This window comes from Amblyomma mixtum, chromosome 2, assembly GCF_055824585.1.
Source record: "Amblyomma mixtum isolate Tamu chromosome 2, ASM5582458v1, whole genome shotgun sequence".
NCBI classification, from domain to species: domain Eukaryota; kingdom Metazoa; phylum Arthropoda; class Arachnida; order Ixodida; family Ixodidae; genus Amblyomma; species Amblyomma mixtum.
This window is the reverse complement of record NC_143013.1, coordinates 257,919,309-257,943,367: the sequence shown is the minus strand read 5'-3', so window position 1 is coordinate 257,943,367 and position 24,059 is coordinate 257,919,309. Positions and strand designations below refer to the sequence as shown.

The window sequence follows — 24,059 nt, the reverse complement described above, 5'->3', positions numbered from 1 at the left end:
GTTCAGCTTGTGACACAAACGACACTTCTTTCCAAAAGCTGGGCATTGCTTAGGTTTGTGCCAGCGGTTGCACTTACGACAACGAAACTGTTTTTTTGCTTCTTTCCCCTCTTTCGAGGGAGCCGCGCGCCTCGAAATCGCGTCGACACTGTCGTCCCCTCTGTGCCAAACTTCATTCCGCTGTGCTAGCGTCTCTGCTGCTCTGCACATTTCCTCTGCTTTTTTCAACGTCAGCTGGTTGTCCCGCAGCATCTTCTCACGTAGTCGAGGATTACACGTGCCAAATACAATCTGGTCCCTTATCATCGATTCTTGCAGCGTGCCAAAGTTGCACTGTGCCGCTTGCTTTTTCAAGTCACGAACAAATTTTTCAAAAGGTTCTCCCTCCGCTTGCTTTCTTGAACGGAATACGTATCTTTCATGCACTTCATTGCTAACTTCGGCACAATAAGCATCAAACTTGCTCACCAAGGTGCTGTAGTTCGTCTTGTCTTCATTGTCGCCAAACTGGAAGTTGTTGAAGACGTCCAAAGCGTCGTCGCCAGCGATGCTCAACAGGAGTGCCGCCTTGGATGCATCCGATCTGGGCTGGTCCTTAGTCTCCGTCGCCTGCAGAAATAACTCGAATTTCTGCTTAAAACGCTTCCAATTTTCTGTTACGTTACCAGTCAGCCGCAATGGCTCTGGTGTCTTCAGCAGGTCCATAGCACGCCGGACGCAGGGTCGATTTCCATAGGCCTCAAAGGGCCACTTCTGACACCATGTAACCAGCCGGAGGGACGACGCTTACAGCAGCATGGTCAGTGCAAGAATGAACCACTGTTTATTGAAGGCACAGCTTTTATAGGCACCAGCAAGAGCGCTGTACCGGAGGGACGCGCTTGCCGGCGTTCTGGGCCAGCCGAGTGGGACGCGCGCCGGCGTTCTGGGCGAGCCGAGCGGGACGCGTGCCGGCGTTCTGGGCAAGCCGAGCGGGACGCGCGCCGGCGTTCTGGGCGAGCCGAGCGGGACGCTGTAACACGACACTACACGAACACGAACACGACACGTGTCCGTTACACCAACCAGCGTCGGGGCCAGGCGAAAATCGTAACTGGTCAAAGTGGTTTAAGGAACAATTTCCCAGTTGATTCCAGTTGGCTCCCAGCTGAATTCCATTTGCATCCAAGTGGTATCCATCTGGAATCAACTGGGAAATTGTTCCTTAAACCACTTTGACCAATTACGATTGCAAACCTTTATTATATACACTGACATATTTCGGAGATCGCGGCTGGGTCCGTAGTCCAGAACTCTACTGTCTCCGGCAGCCTTCTCTACAGCTGTGATCTATCGCCGCACGCATCGCAGGACCTACGCGCGGAGCAATGCATGGGATCATTTGACAGCCTAGAGCAGCCTCGTGCAAATGGCTGCCGCTGTTTGAAATCACTCCTACATAACCGGCAGGCATCTTTTATACCTAGACTTACGACAGAAGTTTATATTTTGTTCAGATCCTCTAAAAATACACTGAAAAAACCTGTAATCCACCAAAACAATGAGACCCGCCAAATAAAGATTTAGAATCCGCTGAAAAATCCGCCAACCGCTAAATGCAAATTTTTCCCGCTGAGGACGCCGAAAAATCGCTAAATTTAGCAGGAAATCCGCTAAAACGGCAACACTGCCGCCGGCGCGCTGCGCGCCCGGTTTTGCGGCACATGTTGCGGCAGATGGCATTATAGAGTTTCTTACTAATACTTAGTACACTATAGTATTGCTTTCGCAATAAAAATTGGCAGAGGCTTAGCTTGGTTAAGCCTAGTGGATTGCAAAAGCAAGTCGCTAACGTTTGCTCATCCCACTCTGGGTAAGCCCTCCTCAAAGTAGCTACATAAGTTCGCTTACCGCGGTGTAAGTTTGTCCTTATGCCCCAACCGTTCACACACAGCCAAAGGGATTGTTTGTAAAGCGTTTGTGAAATTCACGAGTTGCGGGCTCACACTCCTTGACTCTTCTCGCGCATGCTCTTCACGTCGTTGAAGTGCAATGTCCCCCTCCGGTTGAACCACACCAGCCTTGGCAAGAGATTTCTCTCGTCGCTTCTTCAATCGTTGAGCTTTCGCTTCGGGTGATTCTTCCGCTTGGCGCTTTCTCCTCGACTCGTTATATGCTTCGCTTTCCTAGCAGCATCTCGCTCTCTTTCCTTGGCAAGGCGTTGCTCTCTCTGTTCAGGCGTTTCTTCAGCACGTCATTGTCTTCTGTTCAAGTTGTAGAGTTCCATACTGCTCATCGAACGTGTAGATGCAGTTTCGTCGCCATTTAAAGCATCCATAAGGCTTGCTGTCGAACGATCAGGTGTCGCCAGTCTCGTCAGCATTGAGAGCATCCATGATACTTGACGCTGAACTTGTAGATGCACCCAGATCAAGAGATGTTGAACGCATTCGCCTGTCTGCATAATATGCACGCCGTTTAGCTAAACGTTGTTCTCGCTCTTCATCCGTTTCTTCCGCACGCCGCCGCTTCTTAGCTGCAGCACATCGTTGCAGCTTCCCGTTATACACATCATCCGACATATCGTGGAGGATTCGCTGGGACGACTGCGACGAGCCGCTGTTGTGACTGAGAGAAGGATGAAAAGGAAATTGCATGGGTCTGCCAACTGGCTCAAGCCGAGCCACCACCGCTGCCACGTGCAGGTAGAGGAAAGTATCAGAAGAAAGAGAAAAAGGGAAGAAAAGACGCGCGTCGCAGCAACAAACGCATCCGCCGAAGCGGACGCTGAGCCGAGTTGGGGGGCCGCTTTTCAACAGCTGGTATGACGTCACACATATACTCCGTTTCATACATAGCAGTCAACGCTGCCTAAGGTACGAAAGTAGTTCGCTGCAAAAAACAAGCGAAATGTATCCGTCCGCCTCGCGTCGTGGCCGAGTGGTACGAAGCGCGCGCCTGTCTGTTCATTTTATAGGGGTCAAGGTTTGACTCCCGGTTTGGCTGGTTTTTTTGTTTATTTTTTCATTTTTCTTAAAAGATTCATTAGGTAGAAACTCGAAACTGTCAAACTCTAATACCCACTTTGAAAAACACAGCGCTGTTTACTTGTTTCGAAGGAAAAAGGCAGTGTAGTGTACGGCATACATACGATGTAACTTGAGTCGGATGGCGTTGAGTGCAAAGCTGTCATATTTAACACTGCGAGAGCTAGATATTGTCACCTTGCTAGGTCGTTTTTGCGGTGATCTTATTCCAGTAGAGAGACCTTCTTTCTTGAACCTCGCAACTGTCCGAGGGCTCACCCCGGTCATCTCGCCCACAGTTTCGAGAACTTCACGCGCAGTCTTCTCCGGGAAGTGCTTCCTTACGCTAGAGTATACGTTGACAATCACCTTCTTGCAGTCTTTCGAAATTTTCGGAGACTTCGGCTTGGAGAATAGGCAAGCAGATGTTTTTGAAGCTGCAGTGGGCGAAGAAAATAAGCGAGTAGGAGATAGCGATCCATTTTCGCAGACTCAAAAACCGAAAGACGAAAGCACATGACATCACCGGCTGGCCTAGGGGCGAAAACCTGATACAGGAGGAGCCAAAAAAAAGCCAGAAAACTAAGGCACTCTGTTTTGAAGAACATAAAAGAAAAAGCAATCTTTTTGGAAAATAAAACACTTTCATTATTATACTACAATATTGACCAACATTTACTTTAATTTTTAAGTTCATTACTCTTTTCACTTTCGACGCACTACATTAGAATGCGGATGAGGAGCGAAAACAGGCGCCGCAGCCTTTGCTGCGTTGACTGCTATGTATGAAACGGAGTATACGAGGGGGTACCCAAAAGAAACCGGACTTATTTTTGTTTGAACTTATTTGTTCACATTTTAAGCACAGACCTTTAATATCCTTCAAAGCACTCTCCACTTACAATAATACGTTTGTCGAATCTTTCATTCCATTTTTCAAAACATTGTTTAAATTCAACTTTTGTGATGCTTGACAGTCCCTACGTCGTTTTTTTCTTCACCCCAGCAACATCAGCGAAACGCTTTTCATTCACCTGTCTTTTCATTCTTCTAAACAAAGAAAGTACCACGTGGCAAGGTCGGGTGAGTATGAGGGTTGAGGAACAGAGGTCATGCCATTTTTGGTCCGAATTTGTCGTAGAGACAGGGCTGTGTGAGTAGGGGCATTGCCATGGTGGAAAAACCAGTCACCCGTCTGCCACAAATCAGGCCGCTTCCACCGAACACTGTTGCCCAATCTTTTCAAAACATCCAAGCAGAAAGCCTGGTTAACTGTCTGACCCTGCGGAACAAATTCTGAATGGACGACTCCTCTCACGTCGAAAAAACAAATCAGCATTGTTTCGAGGTTTGGTTTCACCTGACGAGCTTTCTTGAGGCGAGGTGAATTTGAAGTTTTCGATTGGCATGACTGTTGCTTTGTTCAGGATTTAATTCAGGAACACTTAAGTTGTCCCCATAGCATCGTCCTTGAACGTCTTTCTGAATATTTCAAGAGTTTCCGTTCCACTTTTTCCGAGAAAAAAATCAGAATTTCACCGGCGCACGCTGTTCACGAACATCAGCCATTGCAAAAACGACGCTCACACAAAACAGTCGTCACTCTAAAACTCTGCCTAAACTAATCTGACCTCCTTCAGCGACGGCACTCGCCTTACTGACTCTGAAATGTTCGTTCTATGCGCTCCTAGCGGCAAAACGCGGTACCACAGAAGCTTTGCCGATTCAAAAAATTATTCCGGTTTCTTTTGGGTACCCCCTCGTAGGTCACGCTAAAGGTCAATGGTGGATTCTCCGGGACGACGGCCAAGAGCGGAAACCTCGAGCAGTATTGCTTTCGCAATAAAAACTTGCTTGGATAAAGCACCTCAAAACTGTAGTGCAACCGCCGACCAATGCTTCTAATACTTCGAGCTATAAAAATCCTTTCCTGTCTGATAAAAGAAAGGAGCTGCTCCATGGAAGTGTTACAAAGGTAATTTTTTCTCCACATCTTTACTGGAAAATGCCAGGAAGTACAAAGACAACTATTAACATAATGTTCGTCTGAATGATACAGATATGAAGCAAGCCTTAATGAGCCCCTCATTTTTCTTCCCTTGTCTTCTGAATGACAGACATTTAAACAGTAAATACAGTATTATAGTTCACAAGGAAATTTTACACTACAAAGATTCAGTGAAGATAACAGCAAAACTTCAAATACTACGACAGTTGATGTTTTGGGTTGGTTTTTGAGGTCTTCATTGTCAAAACTAAAACCAGACTATTCGACATCCTCCAAAGGCACACAGCCACCTCTATCAATAAGAAATAATTATCTCAAAGGCAAAAAAAAAAAAGAAATGACAAAACAAAGGTTCTTTGCGAGACCATCTGGATATCAAATATTTCCATGCTCAGAAAAGTTGTGCATTGCATTCTTCAGCTCTACACCAAAATTCACTGCTACATAGATAACAAAAAGATTATTTCAACTCTGAATGTTTACTTCTTGGACGATATAACTAACATCGTAACAAGTCGGAAAGTGCATTGGTAGCTTTGAAATGGCATGCCAGGAAAACTAAATCGTCCATTAAAAGTTGGCGACATAAACAGGGCACACTCGATGACACATTGTGAAGAGATGTGTTTATTACAGAGTCTGATGCCAGGGAAGCAATAAAATCAATTCAGTCAACATCTGCTACATCTTGCTGCGTCTCTCCATTCACTTGCTGTTGGTCAGCATCGTCCATCCGCTCCTCTTCAGGCTGTTCTTTATCCTTACGATCTTGCGTGCGGGCAGCCTCACTCTGTTCTTGTGCCTGCTGGTTCTGAAGTGCTTTCCTCTTCAAGTCGTAGTCGGATTCCAAGACCGCTATCTCTTTCTCCAGCTCCACACAAGCACGTTCGATTTCGAAGTTTTTACTCACCAAACTGACCCAGCTGAAAGACACAAAATATTGTGCTTTTGTCATGATTGTACACTGTGCACAGTGGTTTAAATGATGCAGAAAACATGCCGTTGCAGGTACCTTAATGAGACAACTGACATTTTTGAAGACTCATTTAAGGGGGGATGTGGGGATCAGATTGCAAAAATCACGAAAAAAGTTGATTTTTGAAAAGTACACTTTTTGGCATCTCCAACACTGTTTCTATGTTCTACTGAAATATTTTGCCCAAAAATAAACTTTAAGCACTGTGCAAATAAATATGTTTGTTGGCATCTACACATAGACAGTGTGTGCTAGCTTAGAACTTTTCAGGCTTGTTTTCTCGAAACTTTGTTTTGAGCTTAATACCTTGTTCGTGGAAAGCATAGCAAAGCACTGGGTGCATGGATTTTTATCCCGTTTGTTTTGTTGTGATCACTGAAATGTGGCCTATGTCAAGATGGTCTCAGATTTACCATTTAGGCTCGCATATTTTTATTACATGTTAATGAGAGCATGATACATTCTAAACATAGAAGAAGGTGCATATTGTGTCCTTTATAAAAAAGAGCAGAGAAATTTAAAAAAAAACTAAGAGAGTCTTGATTTACACCACACTTCTTAAAATATTAAAAGCGTTTATAGACCTGTAGCCTGTCCTTTTGTCATGCTAGGCTTTCCACAAGCAAGCAACATGGGGACAACATATAAACAATGATAAAAGGGAAACTACTAAAGCTGTCATTGTGAAACTTTATATCTGATTGTTTGATGCTGTTTTAAGACAGTCTGCCAAATTTCATCACTCTAAGTTGAAAAATAGAAAAGTCACCTTAGATCCCCTCATCCCCCCTTAAAACCCCACATTTTGCAGCACACTGCACTCTAAACGGTTTCTCATGTGAAATTTCTAACGACTCCTTTAAAACTGCAGACTTAAAGCTTCTCATGTGTTGAATACCTTGTGTGCAGTAGTAAGTGGGGTTCAACATCACAATGGAGCACATGAGCTTTGAAAGACGCCATAGTGGATGACTCCGAATTTCAACCACCTGGCGTTCTTTAACACGCACCGATACCACCGAGTACATGGGCATCTTGTGCTTTGCCTCCACTGAAACAAGACTATCACGACCAAAACTGAACACGCGTCCTTGGCCTCAGCAGCCGAGTGCCCAAACAGCTGAGCTGCTGCAGCAGGTATCGCTGATGGGTCACAGTTCAAGGATTATTGAAAATGACACTTAAAAGTTGCAGCTCGCAAACTTATGTTCTCTTTTACTATGACCGAAACAATCCAAATATCATTGTTCAGGACAGAAAAGTACACAAAAGTGTTAAAACTTTAATAGGGAGACTGAAGACAAAGTGAAGTTGGCCTGCAACAAAAGATGGTTTGGTTTGGTTTATGGGGTTTAACGTCTCAAAGCGACTAAGGCTATGAGAGACGCCGTAGTGGAGGGCTCCGGAAATTTCGACCACCTGGGGTTCTTTAATGTGCACTGACATCGCACAGTACACGGGCCTCTAGAATTTCTCCTCTAAAGAAATTCAGCCGCCGTGGCCGGGATCGAACCCGCGTCTTTCGGGCCAGCAGCCGAGCACCATAACCACTGAGCCACCGCGGCGGGTCCTGCAACAAAAGACTACAGCACTCTAATCACTAAAAGATGATTTTACCAAAAATGGAGCTTTCATAAGCTAGAAAAGACCAAAAAATGAAATGCAGGTGTCAATATCACCAGCTAATTTTGCAAGTACACTGTGTATGCCGACACTGAATTTTTCACGCAAGTCCCAGATGCTATGCTACACCAACACTCACTTTAAAATGGCACCAATCAGCCCTTCTCAGTGTGGACACCATGATTTCGAATCAACTGGTGAAAGGATATTTAAGCCCATTTTTCTTCGCTATAAATAGGTTTCTTGCTGACAGGCAAATGTTAACGTACCCAGAAAGAGTCAAGAGAATCACGTTTTAATGAGGACTATAATTAGATTAAGTTATTCTCAGTGTCCCTTTAATAGTAAAAGTGTCCGATGCGATGGCTCACTGGTTACGGTGCTCGACTACTGACACGAAAGACACGGGTTTAATCTCGACTGCGGCAGTCGAATTTCGATTGAGGCGAAATTATAGAGGCCCGTGTACTGTGCGATGTCAGTGCACATTAACGAACCTCAGGTGGTCGAAATTTCCGGAGCCCTTCACTACGGCGTCTCTCATAGCCTCAGTTGCTTTGGGATGTTAAACCCTATAAACCAAAACCAAACCAGTAGTAAAAGTCTCCACAGTCTACCCATTAAAACAAGCTAGCATGGCCTATTAACTGCCCACGCACTTACAAAAAAACTTCTCTTGAACACTCCATAGCATATTAGCAGAAAAAAAAAAAAATTAAACAGCCGAGCAAGCATGACAGGACACTCCTGTATTAGATTCAAAATTTATATCGTGCATAATGAGATGCAAAACTTCCCGTGCGATACGCAATAATCTCACAAACTCTTCATATACATTTTTTGCATTATCTGTCACAAAACTTCCTAGGCAATTGTGCCTATGATTGACAAAGCAATAGTCACTGCCACTCACTGCTAACAATCCAGTCAGTGCGCTCGAGCCTGCCCACACCAACTGATGCACCTACCATACAGACTCGAGTAAAGGGCGTACTTTTTAAAAAATTTGGGTGTGAATGTTGATGGTTTGGTTTGGTTTATGGGGTTTAACTTCCCAAAGCGACTAAGGCTATGAGAGACGCCGTAGTGGAGGGCTCCGGATATTTCGACCACCTGGGGTTCTTTAACGTGCACCGACATCGCACAGTACACGGGCCTCTAGAATTTCTCCTCCAAAGAAATTCAGCCGCCGCGGCCGGGATCGAACCCGCGTCTTTCGGGCCAGCAGCCGAGCACCATAACCGCTCAGCCACCGCGGCGGGAGTGAATGTTGAAGGTGTGGCCCATACACCAATTAAAAAAATAATGTATAACTATATATTCTTTTTCTCAACCATCTAGTCCAAAACAGGGGGTGCCGCCCATACATGGGTGCGACCCATAAACGGGTGCGGCCCTGACATGAGATTATATGGTATTTTGCCAACATACATGTGCACACCTGCTATAGCCACAGGCACGCTGACTGGTGAACATTCATGACAGATCGAAACCCTACAATGAGAATATGAACCGGAGAGTTTCGCACCCCTCCCAACTTTCATTTAGGTGATGAGGAACTTCTTTTTCCTCAATCAAAGTTATTTACCTCGCCTCCAGGTGCTTTAGCTTCTCGCCAGCCTCTGTCTGGGTTGTCTTGCGCTGCCAGTTCACTTCCTGAATTTCCTTTCTGAAAGACACACAAGCAAAATGAGGAAAAACATGACACCACACTAACGATGATGGCATTTCCTGAAACAAAAGCAGCCACATCAATGCACGCCAAAGAAAACAGCAATCAAAGATAACAGACTCTATTCTGGTTGGATAATGGAAAGCAAAATTACAAGCACAGAGCTCAGCCCAGGCAACCTGCAGTGAAGTTCGCCCCTGTAACGCGAAACCCTGCGAGAGGACGAAGCATACAGTGTTTCAGGTGCACACACAGTGCTTCCACCATGCTGCTGCCTACACCTATCCCTTTTAGACACCACTCATTGCTTCAATTCAAAATAAGTTACAAAAATATTATATTCAGGCAGGGAGCCAATTCATTAGTTTTGTAACACAGAACAACGACGTTTTTTTTTTAAGGCATGTATAAAATTTCGCACCCAAAGTCACAATGGTTCGAAAGGGTAACATCAAAATATGAGGATTCATGAAGTAAATACCTAAAGGATCATGAAATAATTCAGTTTCAAAGATGCAAATCATGGTAGAAATTCAGAGGAAAAAAAATGGTAATTTTATTGGTAGCAATATTTGTTTGCAAGAGAATGACGGAGGTGAGATGCCACCAAATTAACTGTTTTGAAAAACAATTTTCACAGCATTTGTTAGCTGGCATAAGAAAACATCCTATTCGTAATATAATGAACGCTCAGTTTGCCTGAAACAAACCACAGCTAGGTGTAGCACACTCGCAGAAAAAAACTACAAGTTCTTTCTGTAAACACCCGAGTACACACTTCCTAAACGGGTTTTGCACATGCATGAGCTTTCTACACGCTCTGGCGAAGCCAAACTTGGTGTGCACAAGCAACATCGAGAGCCCCCAGGCAAGGTATGTGCCCCTCAATGTTTAGAATGGTGTAGAGTTCGTTGAGACCCACACGACTGAGAGCAGCAGTTTTCAGAAGCACGGTGGAACAAACAAAGCACCACCTGAACACTGCAGGCTGCTGGTTGATCATTAGCGCTGACCACTGTCAAACTTATTTATTGCGAGTCAAAAGCAATGCCCATTGGCCAACGATACTTGATAAGGCAATGGTGCTAGGCTTTGTGTGATAACAATGGTCGAGTTGCGCCCACATGCCCCCCACTCCCTACGGAACTGCCAGCTACACAGCCCCCATCGGCCAAATCCACCAGGATCACTGAACACACAAGGTAGCTTTTCCAGGGTGTCCCATCCCTGGCCGGCCGGAACAACAAGGAAGCACTCGGTAATGCCATGGTACGATGCTAACCCTGCTTACACCACAGAAAGTTATTCCAGACTTCTCACCCTTCAGCTGGAGAGAAGAAATGACAATTGTAGACAACCAAACCTGCCCCACTCAACATCATGACTGTGCCTACTCCAAGATCCCTGTTGGCCAATCACACCTCGACTGCATGACCCCAGAGGGCACTCGCTCAACGGTGCTCACATTTCAGCACCACTAGATAACCGTCTAATTGACAAGTTGTGAACATCAATAGATGAATGTGGCATTGTTGACCAAATGTTTACGGGAAACCCCCAAGGTGGATGCCAATGAGTAATTACTCCCTTATTACAAATCTACTCCACCTTGGGGGTTTCCCCTAAACATTTGGTCAACACTGTTTCCACTTCGAGTTATTGATCAATTCGCTCTCATCTTAACATAAGCTTGCTGTCCCAGTTAGCTCAATTGGTAGAGCGACTGCACTGGTGAAGCGGTGGTCCCGGGTTCGAACCCCGGACCAGGACTAATTTTTCTTTAACTACGAAGCTTCTCAGAAAGCTGTATAGCTTTCCTTTGTAGCCGTATGGCTGCGCTCGGGTGGATGTGAATGAGTAATTACTCCCTTATTATGAATGTGGCATCCACAGTCATTCAGCTTCAAGAAAGGTGGAACTTCACTACAAAACGAATCTTAGAGACACTGAGGACAAACTGAAGTTGGCTTGTATCAATAGATTACCATGCTCTAATGACAAAAACGACAACTTTCACTGAAAACGGAGTTTTCATAAGCCAGTAAAGAGCAAATAACGACATACAGGTGTGGCTGCCAGTGGATATTTTCACAAGTGAACTGCGGTGACGTCTCGGAGGTCAGTCGACACCGCCGTTCACTTCCAAATGGTGATCATGGAGTTCTTTCCATATTGACAGCAGTTTCAATTGTCGGCCAAGAAATTTTCTCTTCCTGAACATAATTTTCTGCACAATAAGTGAGCCTTTTGCTGTCCAACAAGCACGGACACAGCCACAAAGAATCACACAAGCAATTTTTACCAAAACAAATACTGGATAGAGTAGCTGTGTTCCTCTAAAAAGGATTTAGTTTCTCTTGATCGTGGCTTTATGTTGAGAACCAAAATGTATGAGACATTATTTTCTCTTTGCAGCAAAGCGCCAATGAATCCATTCCTTTCAAACAATAGGAGCCTGCATGCAGTTAATTTGGTGGGTTAAATACTGTTGCTGCTGCCCGCTTTAACTGAAAATTCCCTCGTTCATCGGCAGGCCAATGCGAGTGCTGTTCAGGCATGGATGAGCTAATAGCCAGGAAGTCGTGGTGCTGAGAATGCACCATCTACGGTCATGCAATACAGGCGGGCCTTGCCACAAGGGCCATGTATGTTGGACAGCCAATCCCCTTTAAGGGGAGGAGGCTGTGGTACACCTATGACCATCACTCCTTCGAACCCAGAGCTCTTTGATCATAATGGTTGTGAAACTACTAATTGGGTCCCCGTATTTAAACCTTGCGGTCCGACTGGGCCACATCTCGAAGGAGACCCGACTGTCGCAACAACTGTGAGCAGTAAGCTGTGTGCATATTACAGACTCTGAGGTTATTGATAACTGTGGTGCTAGCTACTGCCCCCAGTCACCCCTGAAGAAGGAACCAAACCGGCTCCGAAACGTTGGGTTTCAAATTAAAGTTTTTGGTTAGAGATGTGTTAGAGTTTATTACAGGCCTATTTCTGCATCAAGAAAAAGGAGGGATGCACTTTTCTGCAGTGTTTTCTTCCTTTTTTAGCACAACTCACTGACAGTGTGATCTTTGAAATTGACTAATTACTAATTAGTGTAGTACCATGCATCTCTGGCTGCGCTCTTGTTGCTGTTTTTAGCAAAGGACACCACACAGCGAGCAAGTGAAGAGATTTGTTTTTGGGCTTGTTTTAGCATCAAGCCCCAGGCAGTTCAGTGTTTGTGCACGTCAGTGGTTGTTAAACTCAAGAATAAGAGCGCTTGCTTGCTCATCCGCATAACAGCCTCTCGCACCACACATTAAAAAAAAATTTTGACAAGTGAACAGCCGATAAGACACGGACCATTCTCCAGCGGTACTTGCCCACTGCCATCAAGATAGCGCTGTATAAGAAAGCGATAAACTGTGGCCGGCGGATAATGAACTGGGCCATGAGCAGTTGCAGGAGTCCGCAAGTGGTGGCACCGCGTGTATTTCACTTTTGCGCGTTTTTACACCCAACTTTCTTACTTATCAGTGATCTGTTTTCAGTGACAATTACATATTTGCTATCACACGACGCTAGCCTATCAATACAGCTAGACTTAATATTCCACTTTAGCGTTCCATTAATCGCGCAAGGGAAGCTTGGCTGAAGAGCGCCATGGCACAACATATTTTCGTCTCCCCAACGTGGGGTCAAACACCCATTTTTGAAGTGTTTCACCCGAGAGAGGATGAGCACCAGGACAGGTAAACGCTTGTAACCAAAGGAAACTGCTGGGTACCTGGCGACACTGGAGATTGAGGTCCCACACCTCCAGCATACGAGCACTACGAAACTCTCTGGTTTCCTTAAAATGTTATCTGCATCAGTAATTATGCTCACCGCAAGTCCTGCAGCTGCCGCTGGAGTTGGTGCAGCATACGAACGAGTGCTGCATTATAGGCTTTCCAAGCCTCTGCGCCGTATCGGGCCATGAGCTCTAGGTTTGCGATACGAGTGGCCTGATGTTCCAACTGCGCTGATGAGTTGTCAACACATTCAGCCCAAGAGGCAACATCCGTTGTTTTGCCAGCAGGAGGCTGTGGAAGCTCGTACCTAATAAATAATGTAAATAGAAAAGAAATGCAAGTTAATAGTACATTCTCGACAGTAGTGTTTTCTGTCTAGTCATTCTCAAGACAGGGCACCATTTCGCTTCAAACACGGCGGTCATTTTTAAATGACAAGTTATCAAGACGACAGAGATCAAAAGTGTTGCCAAATCGCAACGAATAAACCTGACTCCTGATGAAAATATTTGACATTTCAACTGGCTTATGAAACAATTCCTAGTTGATTACAGTTCGAACCAAATGGGAATTCATATGGCCTTGGCTGTAACTAACTGCAAAAAACTGGGAATTGTTCCTTAAACCGGTTGGACAGGGAAAGATTTTCACCAGACCTCAGTTTGGTCTGGTCGTAGTAAGCTAGAAATTAAACGTCACGGTAGCCTTTAGGGTGGGCGTAGAAATTAGGATTAAACAAGATATGCAGACGACGCAACTCACCGCTTCATGCTCATCATTTCCATAGGCAATCTTGACTGAAGGCGTTCGAACTCTGTCTTCATGATTTCCGACTGCAAATAAAAGACATATACACGATCAGTCTTCATACAATGCACAACACCGGTAGGGCAGACCCGAAACAAAGGCGTCATTCTCACCTCGAACTGATGAAGTGAAAGCTGTGGCAAATGTTCCAAGTAGTTCTTAGTTGGTCTGTATCTCCTTGTTTCTTCTTCAACCATAGCCATGACCTGAAACGGAGAAACTTAATTACGTTAATGTCAAACAAAACATCGGCGTCGGCGCCTCGGAGGCAATCCGCAATGACGACGTTATCGGTAAGACACAAGCACAACTCGTAGTGAGCTGAAGTAAAGTTAATGCACAGTGCTGGCTTATTCTTAAAGACAAGGGCTAGTAACTTACGGCTTCACGAATTCCGGGCTCATCATAGCCTTGATCAATGTACGGCAAAGCGTCAACAAGAACTTCGCCAGCCATGTCGCTGTCTGTTTCGCGTGTGTTCTAGAAACTCGACTAGTTTGCGACGTGAAGGATCTCTATGGATTCAGCGAAGCCAAAAACACTCCTTGAGCCGAAACAAAAATATGCTACAAAAACTCTCTTTATTTTAAAATAATAGTCTAACCTACAAGGTTTTTTAATAAAGTTTATTAACAAAATGTTTTAGTTTATTTTCAACACTATGTAAAAAGAACAGATGACTCGTATTTCCTGCCAACGCCGCTTCGAGGCAGCACTAACAAAAAATGGCGGCAAATTTGAACGCTAGCCGTGCAACAATTCGGCGCCGTCTTCAAACACGCTCCCTTCTCAATCCGGCACTGCTTGCCCTCATGTACCCTTGCCAGTACGATCCAAACTGCCATAAATGTGCTGAAAGGGCCACCTACGACCACATTCTGTGGAATTGCGCAGATAATCCGCCTCCGGCGGAGTTGATACAGCTCCCTTCTCCCGAGCGGTGGGTCAGCTCGGACCCCAAGATCCAAGTGCGGGCAATCGAGCGGGCCAACGAGGTCGCCGCTAGCCATAGGCTAGCGGCCATCTAGTACGTGTTTCCGCAACCTGCTCTCGACGCAATAAATGTTTTACAATCCAATCCAAATTGTCCGACCCGGCCTGTACCCGACCATTTCGTCTGGCCAGAGCCCTTCTCTTTCTATGCATTTAGAGAGCCTTTTATGCATTACCTTCTCCATCAGCTTCCACAAGCAGCACATCACACAGGACGCCATGCTTCAGCTGAGACACGACGTCCTAGATAAGGGAGAACAGGCCGGCACAAGAGTGATTCTTGGGCTGGACCTCATGCATGCTTTCGATAACGTGGAACACAGGGCAATACTCGAAGGCCTAAACGACTCCAGCGTAGGAGTCAAATGCTTCAGGTACGCTAAGAACTTTCTCGGACAGGCACTACCATAAAATTCTTATATCTCAAGTCCGAACCTTTTTGCGATGGGGGATAGAGGAACGCCGCAGGTATCTGTCCTCTCCCCCATGTTGTTCAACTGCACTCTGAGGAAACTCTCCCCTCTCCTAAGGCAAATTGAGGGGATCCAACATAGCGTATATGCTGACGATATCACTATTTGGGCGTGCGGGGGCTCGAATGCCGATATTTCGCATGGACTTCAGATAGCGGCGGAGACGGTAGAAGAATACGTTCTTGCCAGAGGACTGTCCTGCTCTCCGCGTATTTCTGAAATGTTCATACTGTCATCGAAGGAACAGAAAAGGAAAGAAAGACGCCTTCCAAGACTCTACCCGCCCGTGGAGGTGCTAGTAGGGGGTAAAAGCGTACCTAGGGTGCAAGTAATCAAAGTTCTAGGCTTCCTTCACCAAGAGAATTGAAAAAACAAAATAGATATAAACAAGTTAGCCCATTATGTGGCTCAGGTAACTGGGATCTTCCGTAGAATCTCACTCAAAGATAAGGGTGTGCGGGAGCACTGCATCTTGCGCCCAACACACGCGTTTATTATTAGCAGGATCGCGTATGCAACCCCGTTCCTGGATCTGAGCCAGAGCGAGGAACAGAAACTAGACACTCTGATTAGAAGGGCATATAAAAAAAGCATTAGGCATTCCCACCAGCGTCTCAACTGAGAAGCTGTTGAAAGCGGGGATACACAATACGTGGCGTGAAATCGCTACAGCGGTGAGGGAGGCGCAACTCTGGATGGCCAGCATAGGGGAGAACCAGAAGAAGCGGTCATACGTGGCAGTGGAAATGGCTCTTCAGGTTCGAAAGAGACTGAAGATCACTCCAATTTCGAAGAATATGCACCCGACGCACAACAAGCAGTGCAGGGAGCCTAGAGTCAAAGTTATAAGCGAAAAACTACGAGGGCCAAACTCTAGTCAAATTGCGTACTGCTACGTGGCCTGCGGCCTAGAAGGGGCGGCGGTAATGGCAGTAATCGATGGGAACAACGAAACGGTGGTCACTGGATCACTCAACACAAGAGACTCGCCCATAGCGGAAGAGGCCGCTCTGGCGTTAGCCTGCAGGAACACCAAAGCAAAATTCATACTTTGCGACATCAAGATAGCAGTAAGAAACTTTAATAAGGGGATTGCATCGAAACAAGCGGTTAAGATTCTTGGACAATCGGTATTGGATAGAGAGATTTCCATCATATGGGTCCCGGCTCACGAGGGGATTCCAGGCAATGGAGCTGCTAACAGTCTCGCCCGAGATATCTACACCAGGGTGGCCGTGGAATCACCCTTACCCGGGTAGAAAGATCCGCTGATCACGTACACGGAAATCACGGCTAAATACAGGGATGACAGACTAGACCTCTCACCTCTATCCAAATCGGTCTCTCACACTTAAGGAGTGCAGAGACTGGAGAAGATTATGAAGATTATTATCTACACGGGGAGGGAGGGGAACCTCCAAAGTTCTGCACCAAATGAGGGACAGCAGCTAATCACGATAATCTCATTTGGAAATTCCCCGATTCTTTCGGGCATATTGATGGAATCACAGAGAAATAAACCTGGGATGCTCTCCTCCGGAGCCGGTATCCAGAGCAGCAAGCTCGAGCAGTCCGTCTGGCACGGGACGCTTTGTGACGCTGCGGGGCTCCATCTCCATTGGAGGACCCCTAGGGCCTGACTCAGGGAGCGGAGGGGCCTCTACATCGACGGCAATAAAGTTATCTTGAACTTAAACTTGATTCTCTCCTCGCGCACATTTATCCTGGTCTATACAACCGGAACTGTAAACACTGGGGCCAACGAGCCAACTACGGTCATATCCTATGGGATAGCAAAATAGAGCCACCTCCGGGTGATCTAGTTACCGCTCCGTCTCTCGAGCGGTGGGAGACCGTGCTGGCTAGCTCTGACCCCAGAAAGCAAGTTCTGGCGATGGACTGGGCTGACAAAGTCGTCGAGGCCTATATGTACTCTCGGCCACTTAACGCGACCTCTTAGCATCAAACTCTTCCCTACGAATAAAATGTGTTACAGTCAATAAATTCTTGGCCGATCTCCCAATTGGAGTATGTGTCATTTTTTGTAAAGCCAACAGCAGCAAGAGTCAGAGAGAAATGATTACACCCCAGCGTGTGGCCGCAAAGTATGACCACATTACTGATCATATATCAGGCGCGGAGGTGTGAAATGAGACTACTGCGTATATGAGAGCAGTGGCGGGGTAGTAGTATTTGAATGTCATTTCCCAGCTTCACTTCTGCATGCGGTTAGTTTTTAGGTTACACTTTTGTCATGAATACGGACGATGGGATAGAGAGGTTCAATAAGACGCAGAAGTATAAAACAAATGCGGTAAGGGCATCAGGAAATCTGCTGTAAATATTTTCCTGTGCCTCTGTGTAACTAGTCAGAGGAACCTCAACCTGATTGTAATGCGGCAATAAGCTTGCTGGTTGCTTTTCTTTGGCTGGCGGGAGCGTTGTAGAAGCGGTGCACCAGAGGTATATTTCACGGTACGTGGGGTTTAGGGTACCGAAGCTGCACATAAGGTGTGAGAAAAGCCATAGTGGAGGCTTCCGGATCAATTTTGGCTTACGCAGGTTGGAAATCATTCAAGTCCCGGTGCTGAGGATACGGGTAAGGTTGCAAAAATGAACCTCTGTCCCCTGCCCAATAGAGTAAAATCGCGTCTGCCCTGTATATACCTATTTATCGCGCAAACCATTTCGAGTGTATTTGCGCCTGCTGACTCGACACCGCCGTTATTCACTGTTGATGCGATAAACTTTCGAGCACTTTTTCAAAAGCTGTCCGACGCCTTGAATACTATATACCATAATGTTTGTCTCTACCGAATCATAACATCAAGCCACAGTGAATGATGGCTAATCATGGCTAAAACTTTGGTGAGCTTGCATGTTCCTGGCATACAAAAAAAAAAAAAAACCGGCGGTACTAGTCACTAGAATAAAGCAGTTTACACTGGGTACATGTCGTCATGATGTAGGAAATATGTCCTCGATTATGCCGACGGATCTGTGACAGGGGTATGATTTCAGGGCGTAATAGCACATAGGCGAACTGTAGGCCGTTAACATCCAAGGCTAGCCCATTTTTTAATTTTTTCGAACCGACATTGTGGTTCGAAATATCGAGCGTCGAAAATACGCTCGTAAAAGCTCGCTGATTTGGCTTTCCTGCATTTCTCATTTACAAAATGGCGTCGCTTCGCGCATGGTATCATCTCCAAAATCCTGTTAACTTCCTACGTGTGTCATAAAATAAACAAACTGCGTCTGTATTTGCGGCATTATAAATTCGAGGGACGCCATTTATGAATGTGCTTTGCGGCAAAGCCAATTTAACTAGCTCTGAAAGACGCATTTCCGCGTTCAATATTTCGAACCACGATCTCGATATTCAGGAACCGTGGACGTCTGGACATGGGGCACCTTATAATCAACGAAAACATAATTTTTTCTCCGTGTGTGTGTGTGTATTTCATTCCTAGGAGTGACATTATCGGCGATTAAAAATTCCCCAGAGGCTGGGTCGAAGCCGTCTTTCGAAGCCGTTTTTGTCAGTTGTTAGTGAGCACTTGTGTTGTTGTCACTCTGTCTCTGTCCCTGTCCCTGTGGTGCCACACCAGTATGATTTCACTGCTACCCGCCAGAGAACAGGCCAGCAGCGTAGCCATTCGCGGCTTTGAAAGGGAACAATTTCAAACCCTCGATCGCTAACAGAGCGAAGCTCGATCCATCACTGCCGTGACAATGAAACGTATCATCAGGCCTTCTGGATAATGGCTGGTTTGTGGCTTATCGGGTTTAACGTCCCAAAGCGACTCCAGGCCATTAAAGACGCCGTAGTGGAGAGCCCAGGGTAATTTCGACCATTGGGGTGCACTGACATCGCACAGTACGCGAGTCTCTAGCATTCGGGTCCATATAAGTGTGACTGCAGTGGCAAAGATCGAGCAAGCAGCCGAGCATGATAACCACTCAGCCACCGCGGCGGCGTTTCTAGATAATGCGTCTGCAGCGGTTATTAACGAAGTCGGTTACGGATGTCAGATGCACTTCGCCTCCCGAAGTGTGAGTTTGGCGGCATGTTGCTGCGCGGTTAAAGAAAATGTAATTCGGAATGGAACTTTTACAGCATATGCTCCTTGCCTCCTCGTCACTGTTCTCGCAAGACGAAGCCGCCGCATCTGTTCTTTCACGACAGACGTTTCCTCGAGCAACGGAACGACTAACTTCGGGACGATATATCAGGTGATGTGCAGGGCAAACATCTTCTAGGTTCACACAGATGTACGCGTAGTCTCCGCACCAACTTCAATCGAGAAAAAAATAAGTGTGATTCGACAGACTGCTCGAGTGGGAAAAAAGCGGATCAAGTGGCACTCTGTGCACGTGGACAGCATTAGAGGACTATAGACATCTAATTTTAATTGCCTGTTTCCTTCTTTCAAAAATAGCAGGCGTCACGGCTGTCGCGGCCGATCGCAGCCGGCAGCCGCCGGAGGCACTGCGTGGACGGGGCTGCAGGCGAACATTTTCGCGAATTAAAGACGTTTGCACGTAGTTTTGGCCTGTTTGTGCAAGCTATTCGTGTTCGAAGGCAAAAAATACAACGAATGGCAGTTCTAACTCAATTTTTTTAGAACTCTTCAGAACCCCTGTAAAGCCGCTGGCGCTATGATTTATCGCCTAGTTTGAGATGTAGGATGACTCCAGATTTAGCTGCGTGTTTGCAGCCTCTCGAAACTGCTTCTACGCTGTTCGAGGTTCTAGTAAGTAATTTTCGCGCGTTATCGCGAAAGTTATTCGTCAGCTTTAACTTGAGCCTGGCCGATGATTCGGTGATTGAGAGCAGCGGTGATTCTGTTCTTCGATGACCGCCGAGCACGTCTGTTGCTATCGCCAACGCCGAGTCGTCCGCTCGTCCATTCTCTATGGCGTTGTCACCAGCACGTGACAAAAGTTACGGTGTGTACTTAATGCCCTTATGTGCTGTGAATGCGAAAGCATTATTTGACCTAAATGCCTTTACACAAAAGGCATTTCACCTAAAGGCATTTGACCTAAAGGCCTTTACCCGGAAGGTATTCTGTGAAGGTCTTCACCATGAAGGCCTTTACCATAACGCTTTACCCTAAGGGCCTTTACCACGAACATCTTCAGCCTAAACACCTTTACCTTAAAGGCATTCATACTAAATGCCATTACCATAAGGCCTTCAAACTAAAGGCCTTTATCACTGTCATTGTCATTAATGATCCTGGTCATTATTTAAAACGTCTTTTGTCATTTCAAAACTACCACTATCATAACCATCACTATCCCTAACTACTCCTGTCTCATCTAACTTTGCTTCATTGCTGATCACCCTTCACTACCTTATGATCTACTGCTTACAGCACTCGAGACCATGGTGACGTCATGAGGTTCTGGTACCACTTTTCTTGGTCAACACCGCTGGCTTTCGTTGCTGATGAGTCATAAAATGCTTTCGCATTAATATACAAACTTAAAATTACGCAACATTTGCAGCATACGGTACGCATATCAACACGTTCGCAGCAGACAGACACCACCTCTTAATTTTAACAACGGATAACTTCGCAACCTAATGAGAAAAGCTTGGAATTTGATAATCCCCGCAAAATTAAACCCCCTACTTACTTGATTATACTTAATACGACGTAGGTATTCTAGCACAATACTTATGGACATTTCGCGCAGGTTATTTATGACGGTTTTATAGACAGTTTAAGCGGCAGCTGGCGCGACGCGGTTTATGCTTTTCCATTCGGCTACAGCTGCCGCGAAACCGGTTTGCCTCCTTTCCATTCGGCTGCACCTGCCGCGAAACCGGTTTGCCTCCTTTCCATGAGGCTGCAACAGTCGCGGTACCCTCCGTTCCACTTGCCTGGAGCTGGCGTAGCCGGGTTTTGTCCTTTCCACGTAGCTGCAGCCAACGTTACTAGATTACGTTGGCTGCAGCTGCCTCGGAACCGCTTTTCCTCCTTCACCAGGGCTCCACCAGGCTTCATAACGGCTTTTTTTCGCTAGTGGTCATAACGGTTTTCTCGCTAGTGACCAAACAAGTGCTAGCGCACAAAAGGAAAGAGGAATTTCCCTCTTTCCATTTTGCCTCCCGCAAGCTGTCATCTGTCACCCTCTCTTCGTCTTCCCGAGATTTCCCTCCCTCCACTTGGCTACCTGCTGACTGCGGCAGGTGGAACATGGAGGCTTCACCAGGACACATAACGGCTTTTAGTGCGTTAGCACCATAGAGCTTCCACCCAGCCGCTTAGCCGTTGTCTTCGAGGTCCCTCTGTGTGCCCACCGGATTGAATGCAACCTGACTTAGGTGGCTCACCTGCCATTTAGGTGCCGCCCCTCATAGGCGGCAGATGGGCCACCAAGGTCACGTGACCGTGTGACGTCTTCACAAACTGCCCATCGGATTGGGAGCAAACTGGTCCACCGTGGCAGGTAAATTAGTGATTTTTCGCGAGAGCCTCCGCGGCAAGAGCAACCTCTCGCGAAAGCAACTGAGGTGTTGAGAGGCGAAAGCCGAGGACACTATGCCGTGACGACTTCCGGTGGATGTGACGTCACACCGTTCCCGTGGTTACACCGATACCCAAATTATATATCTTTCGGGGATCTTGTGTTAATTACTCTTAATTACACATTTTCCCATCTAATTTGACATGAATCCGACGTTTTTCCGACCATTCTGTGACAATTTTCAGTATGCCGTGACGACTTCTGGTGGATGTGACGTCACACCGTTCCCGTGGCTATTTCGACGTCAGCTCTATTTCGACGCAATTTCGACATTTTAGACTGTAATTAATTAACTAATTAATTTGCAGTCATCAAACTTGGCTTCTAGGTTCATTTTTTCCTCCTCTATCTGAAGCAAGCATTGAGTTTCTTCTATCTTGTTTAGTTCCCTAGCTAAACGCGTGGGATACGCTTTGTTAACTGACGGCAGTATGAGTCATTAAAGGCTTTCGCCTTAATAATTTTAACGCGACAGCGTTAAGGCTCCCGTTCTGCTTAACATCCGATGTCGTCGGCGTTGTGAGCGAAATATCACCGGAGAAGCAGCCTAGGTGGGCCACCCAGGTCACGTGACCTTGTGGCGTCATCCCAGCCTGCCCACCGGATTGTGAGCAAACTTACTAGGTAATTTAAAGAATGGTCACTCGAGAAGAGTAACCTGTGTCTCACAAGGCCCACCGGTGGCAGCATCTGCCATCGCAGGGTAGCGGCGCTCCGCTTAACCGCTGCACCACTGCGCCGGGAGTGGTGTGAGGACACGCAGGGATTTATGGGCGTAAAGTCGAGAATGACCAATTCCGCATATGCGGACATTAGAGAGTTTTAGTATTGCGGGCTTTGCGTAATTGCGTGCATAGCGGAATAGCGGGTCCAGACTGCGCATGCGCAGAACGCTAACGGAGAAATAGCGTTAGCGTACGAACGCAATTTTCATAAGTTACCGTTACGGCAGTTGCGGCTTTAGCGTGAAAACATGGCGGCGTCCTTCCAAGCGAGAGCCGCCCGCTTCAGCCGATTCAGCAGTCCTTGCGATTCCGGTCGGCATGTTTACCGGCAACTACTGGTGCAGTTACTTTTCGCTATGACTTACCTTGCTTCGACGATAAAGTATAAGCTGCCATTCAGCCCAGTTTTTGAGCTACGCTCTCGATTCTGGAGCGCGCAAGCCTAATGGGACCTCCAGCTGCACTGCTACCGTCTGCAACTGCCCGAAACGCAGCCGAAACCTAGCACAAACGTCCGGAACGAAACAAAATAGATTTTGAGCGTTTTCGCGGTGTTTTATGGACTTAAATGATGTAAAGCGGGTTTATATTGAATTTTCAATAGTTTTTTTGACATTACACATTATCCTTGCTCGAACGGCTTGAAGTTAGCATTGCCTTGACTAGATGGCGCCACTGTTTTACGTTTTTATTTCATTTTATTTAAATTTTGGGTAATTTTGCAGACGAAAATAAGCACTACAGTAATAATTCGTTTAAAAAAGTCGGAAATATTATACTTTGGCTAGTTAGCGGCAGTGTCGAGCATTTTAGAAGGACCGTTCGCATCCATGTCGAGCAGGTAAGCGTTTAACGTTTTCAGAACGCTACACTAAAACTGTCTGTGGAGATAAGTTGCTTGCGGTACGCTAACGTAATTTCCCTTAGGTCCGCTATCACGCTAACGCTATACTAAAACTCTCTATTAATTAACCCATTACGCTATCGCGCCATACCCTTAAGACAGAGCTTGACTGTCCCCTCCAATTTTTTTTTATTCAGTACAACGGGAATTGCCTTGTCGTCCTACTACAAGTAGGCGTGGAATGGGCAGGATGGACGGGAACTCGTACCAAATGGCGCTGTTCTCGGTAAAATCTCTGTACATTGAGAAATATGCAGATGTTTATTCGAGTTACATTGAATTCGTTCCCCTGTTATTAAAGAATGATGCCAACGCTAATTAATCCGCTCATTGCCTCGCTTACAAGTTTGAAGCCTGGCTCCGAGAGGTTAGCATTCTTAGTAGGAACCAGGACACTGTGCCGAAAGAGCTTTTGGAAGTTTATTGCGTCAAGGAAATAAGCAAGAACTGCGTAAGTTATGCGCCTGTTCCGATCTTATGAAACTGATAACTGTTTCCTTTGTTTTATCTGGCGCGCACGTTGATGTGCTTCGTTATGCGCTGAAAAC

General features: G+C 46.1%; 1 protein-coding gene and 1 pseudogene across 1 annotated transcript; both read right to left on the bottom strand.

The window, feature by feature from the left end:
* Positions 1-1,225: 1,225 nt before the first annotated feature.
* On the bottom strand, positions 1,226-2,860 carry LOC149363665 (uncharacterized; annotated as a pseudogene).
* Positions 2,861-5,617: 2,757 nt separating this feature from the next.
* BCAS2 (BCAS2 pre-mRNA processing factor) lies at positions 5,618-14,383 on the bottom strand. The gene is made up of 6 exons (XM_089573636.1): positions 14,255-14,383; positions 13,987-14,079; positions 13,829-13,899; positions 13,161-13,373; positions 9,201-9,281; positions 5,618-5,936 (listed from the first exon to the last, which is right to left on the bottom strand). The coding sequence occupies exons 1-6, from the start codon at positions 14,327-14,329 to the stop codon at positions 5,681-5,683; spliced, it is 789 nt and encodes a 262-aa protein (XP_089429762.1). The 5' UTR covers positions 14,330-14,383; the 3' UTR covers positions 5,618-5,680.
* Positions 14,384-24,059: the final 9,676 nt, after the last annotated feature.

Bases quoted from the DNA above. Each gene is read 5' to 3' on its own strand.
- BCAS2 (XM_089573636.1), bottom strand. From the start codon at position 14,329: ATGGCTGGCGAAGTTCTTGTTGACGCTTTGCCGTACATTGATCAAGGC. The intron at 14,080-14,254 runs GTAAGTTACTAG...TCTCCGTTTCAG, and splicing joins AGCCCGGAATTCGTGAAGCC to GTCATGGCTATGGTTGAAGA. The intron at 5,937-9,200 runs GTAAATAACTTT...TGTGTCTTTCAG, and splicing joins CTAAAGCACCTGGAGGCGAG to CTGGGTCAGTTTGGTGAGTA.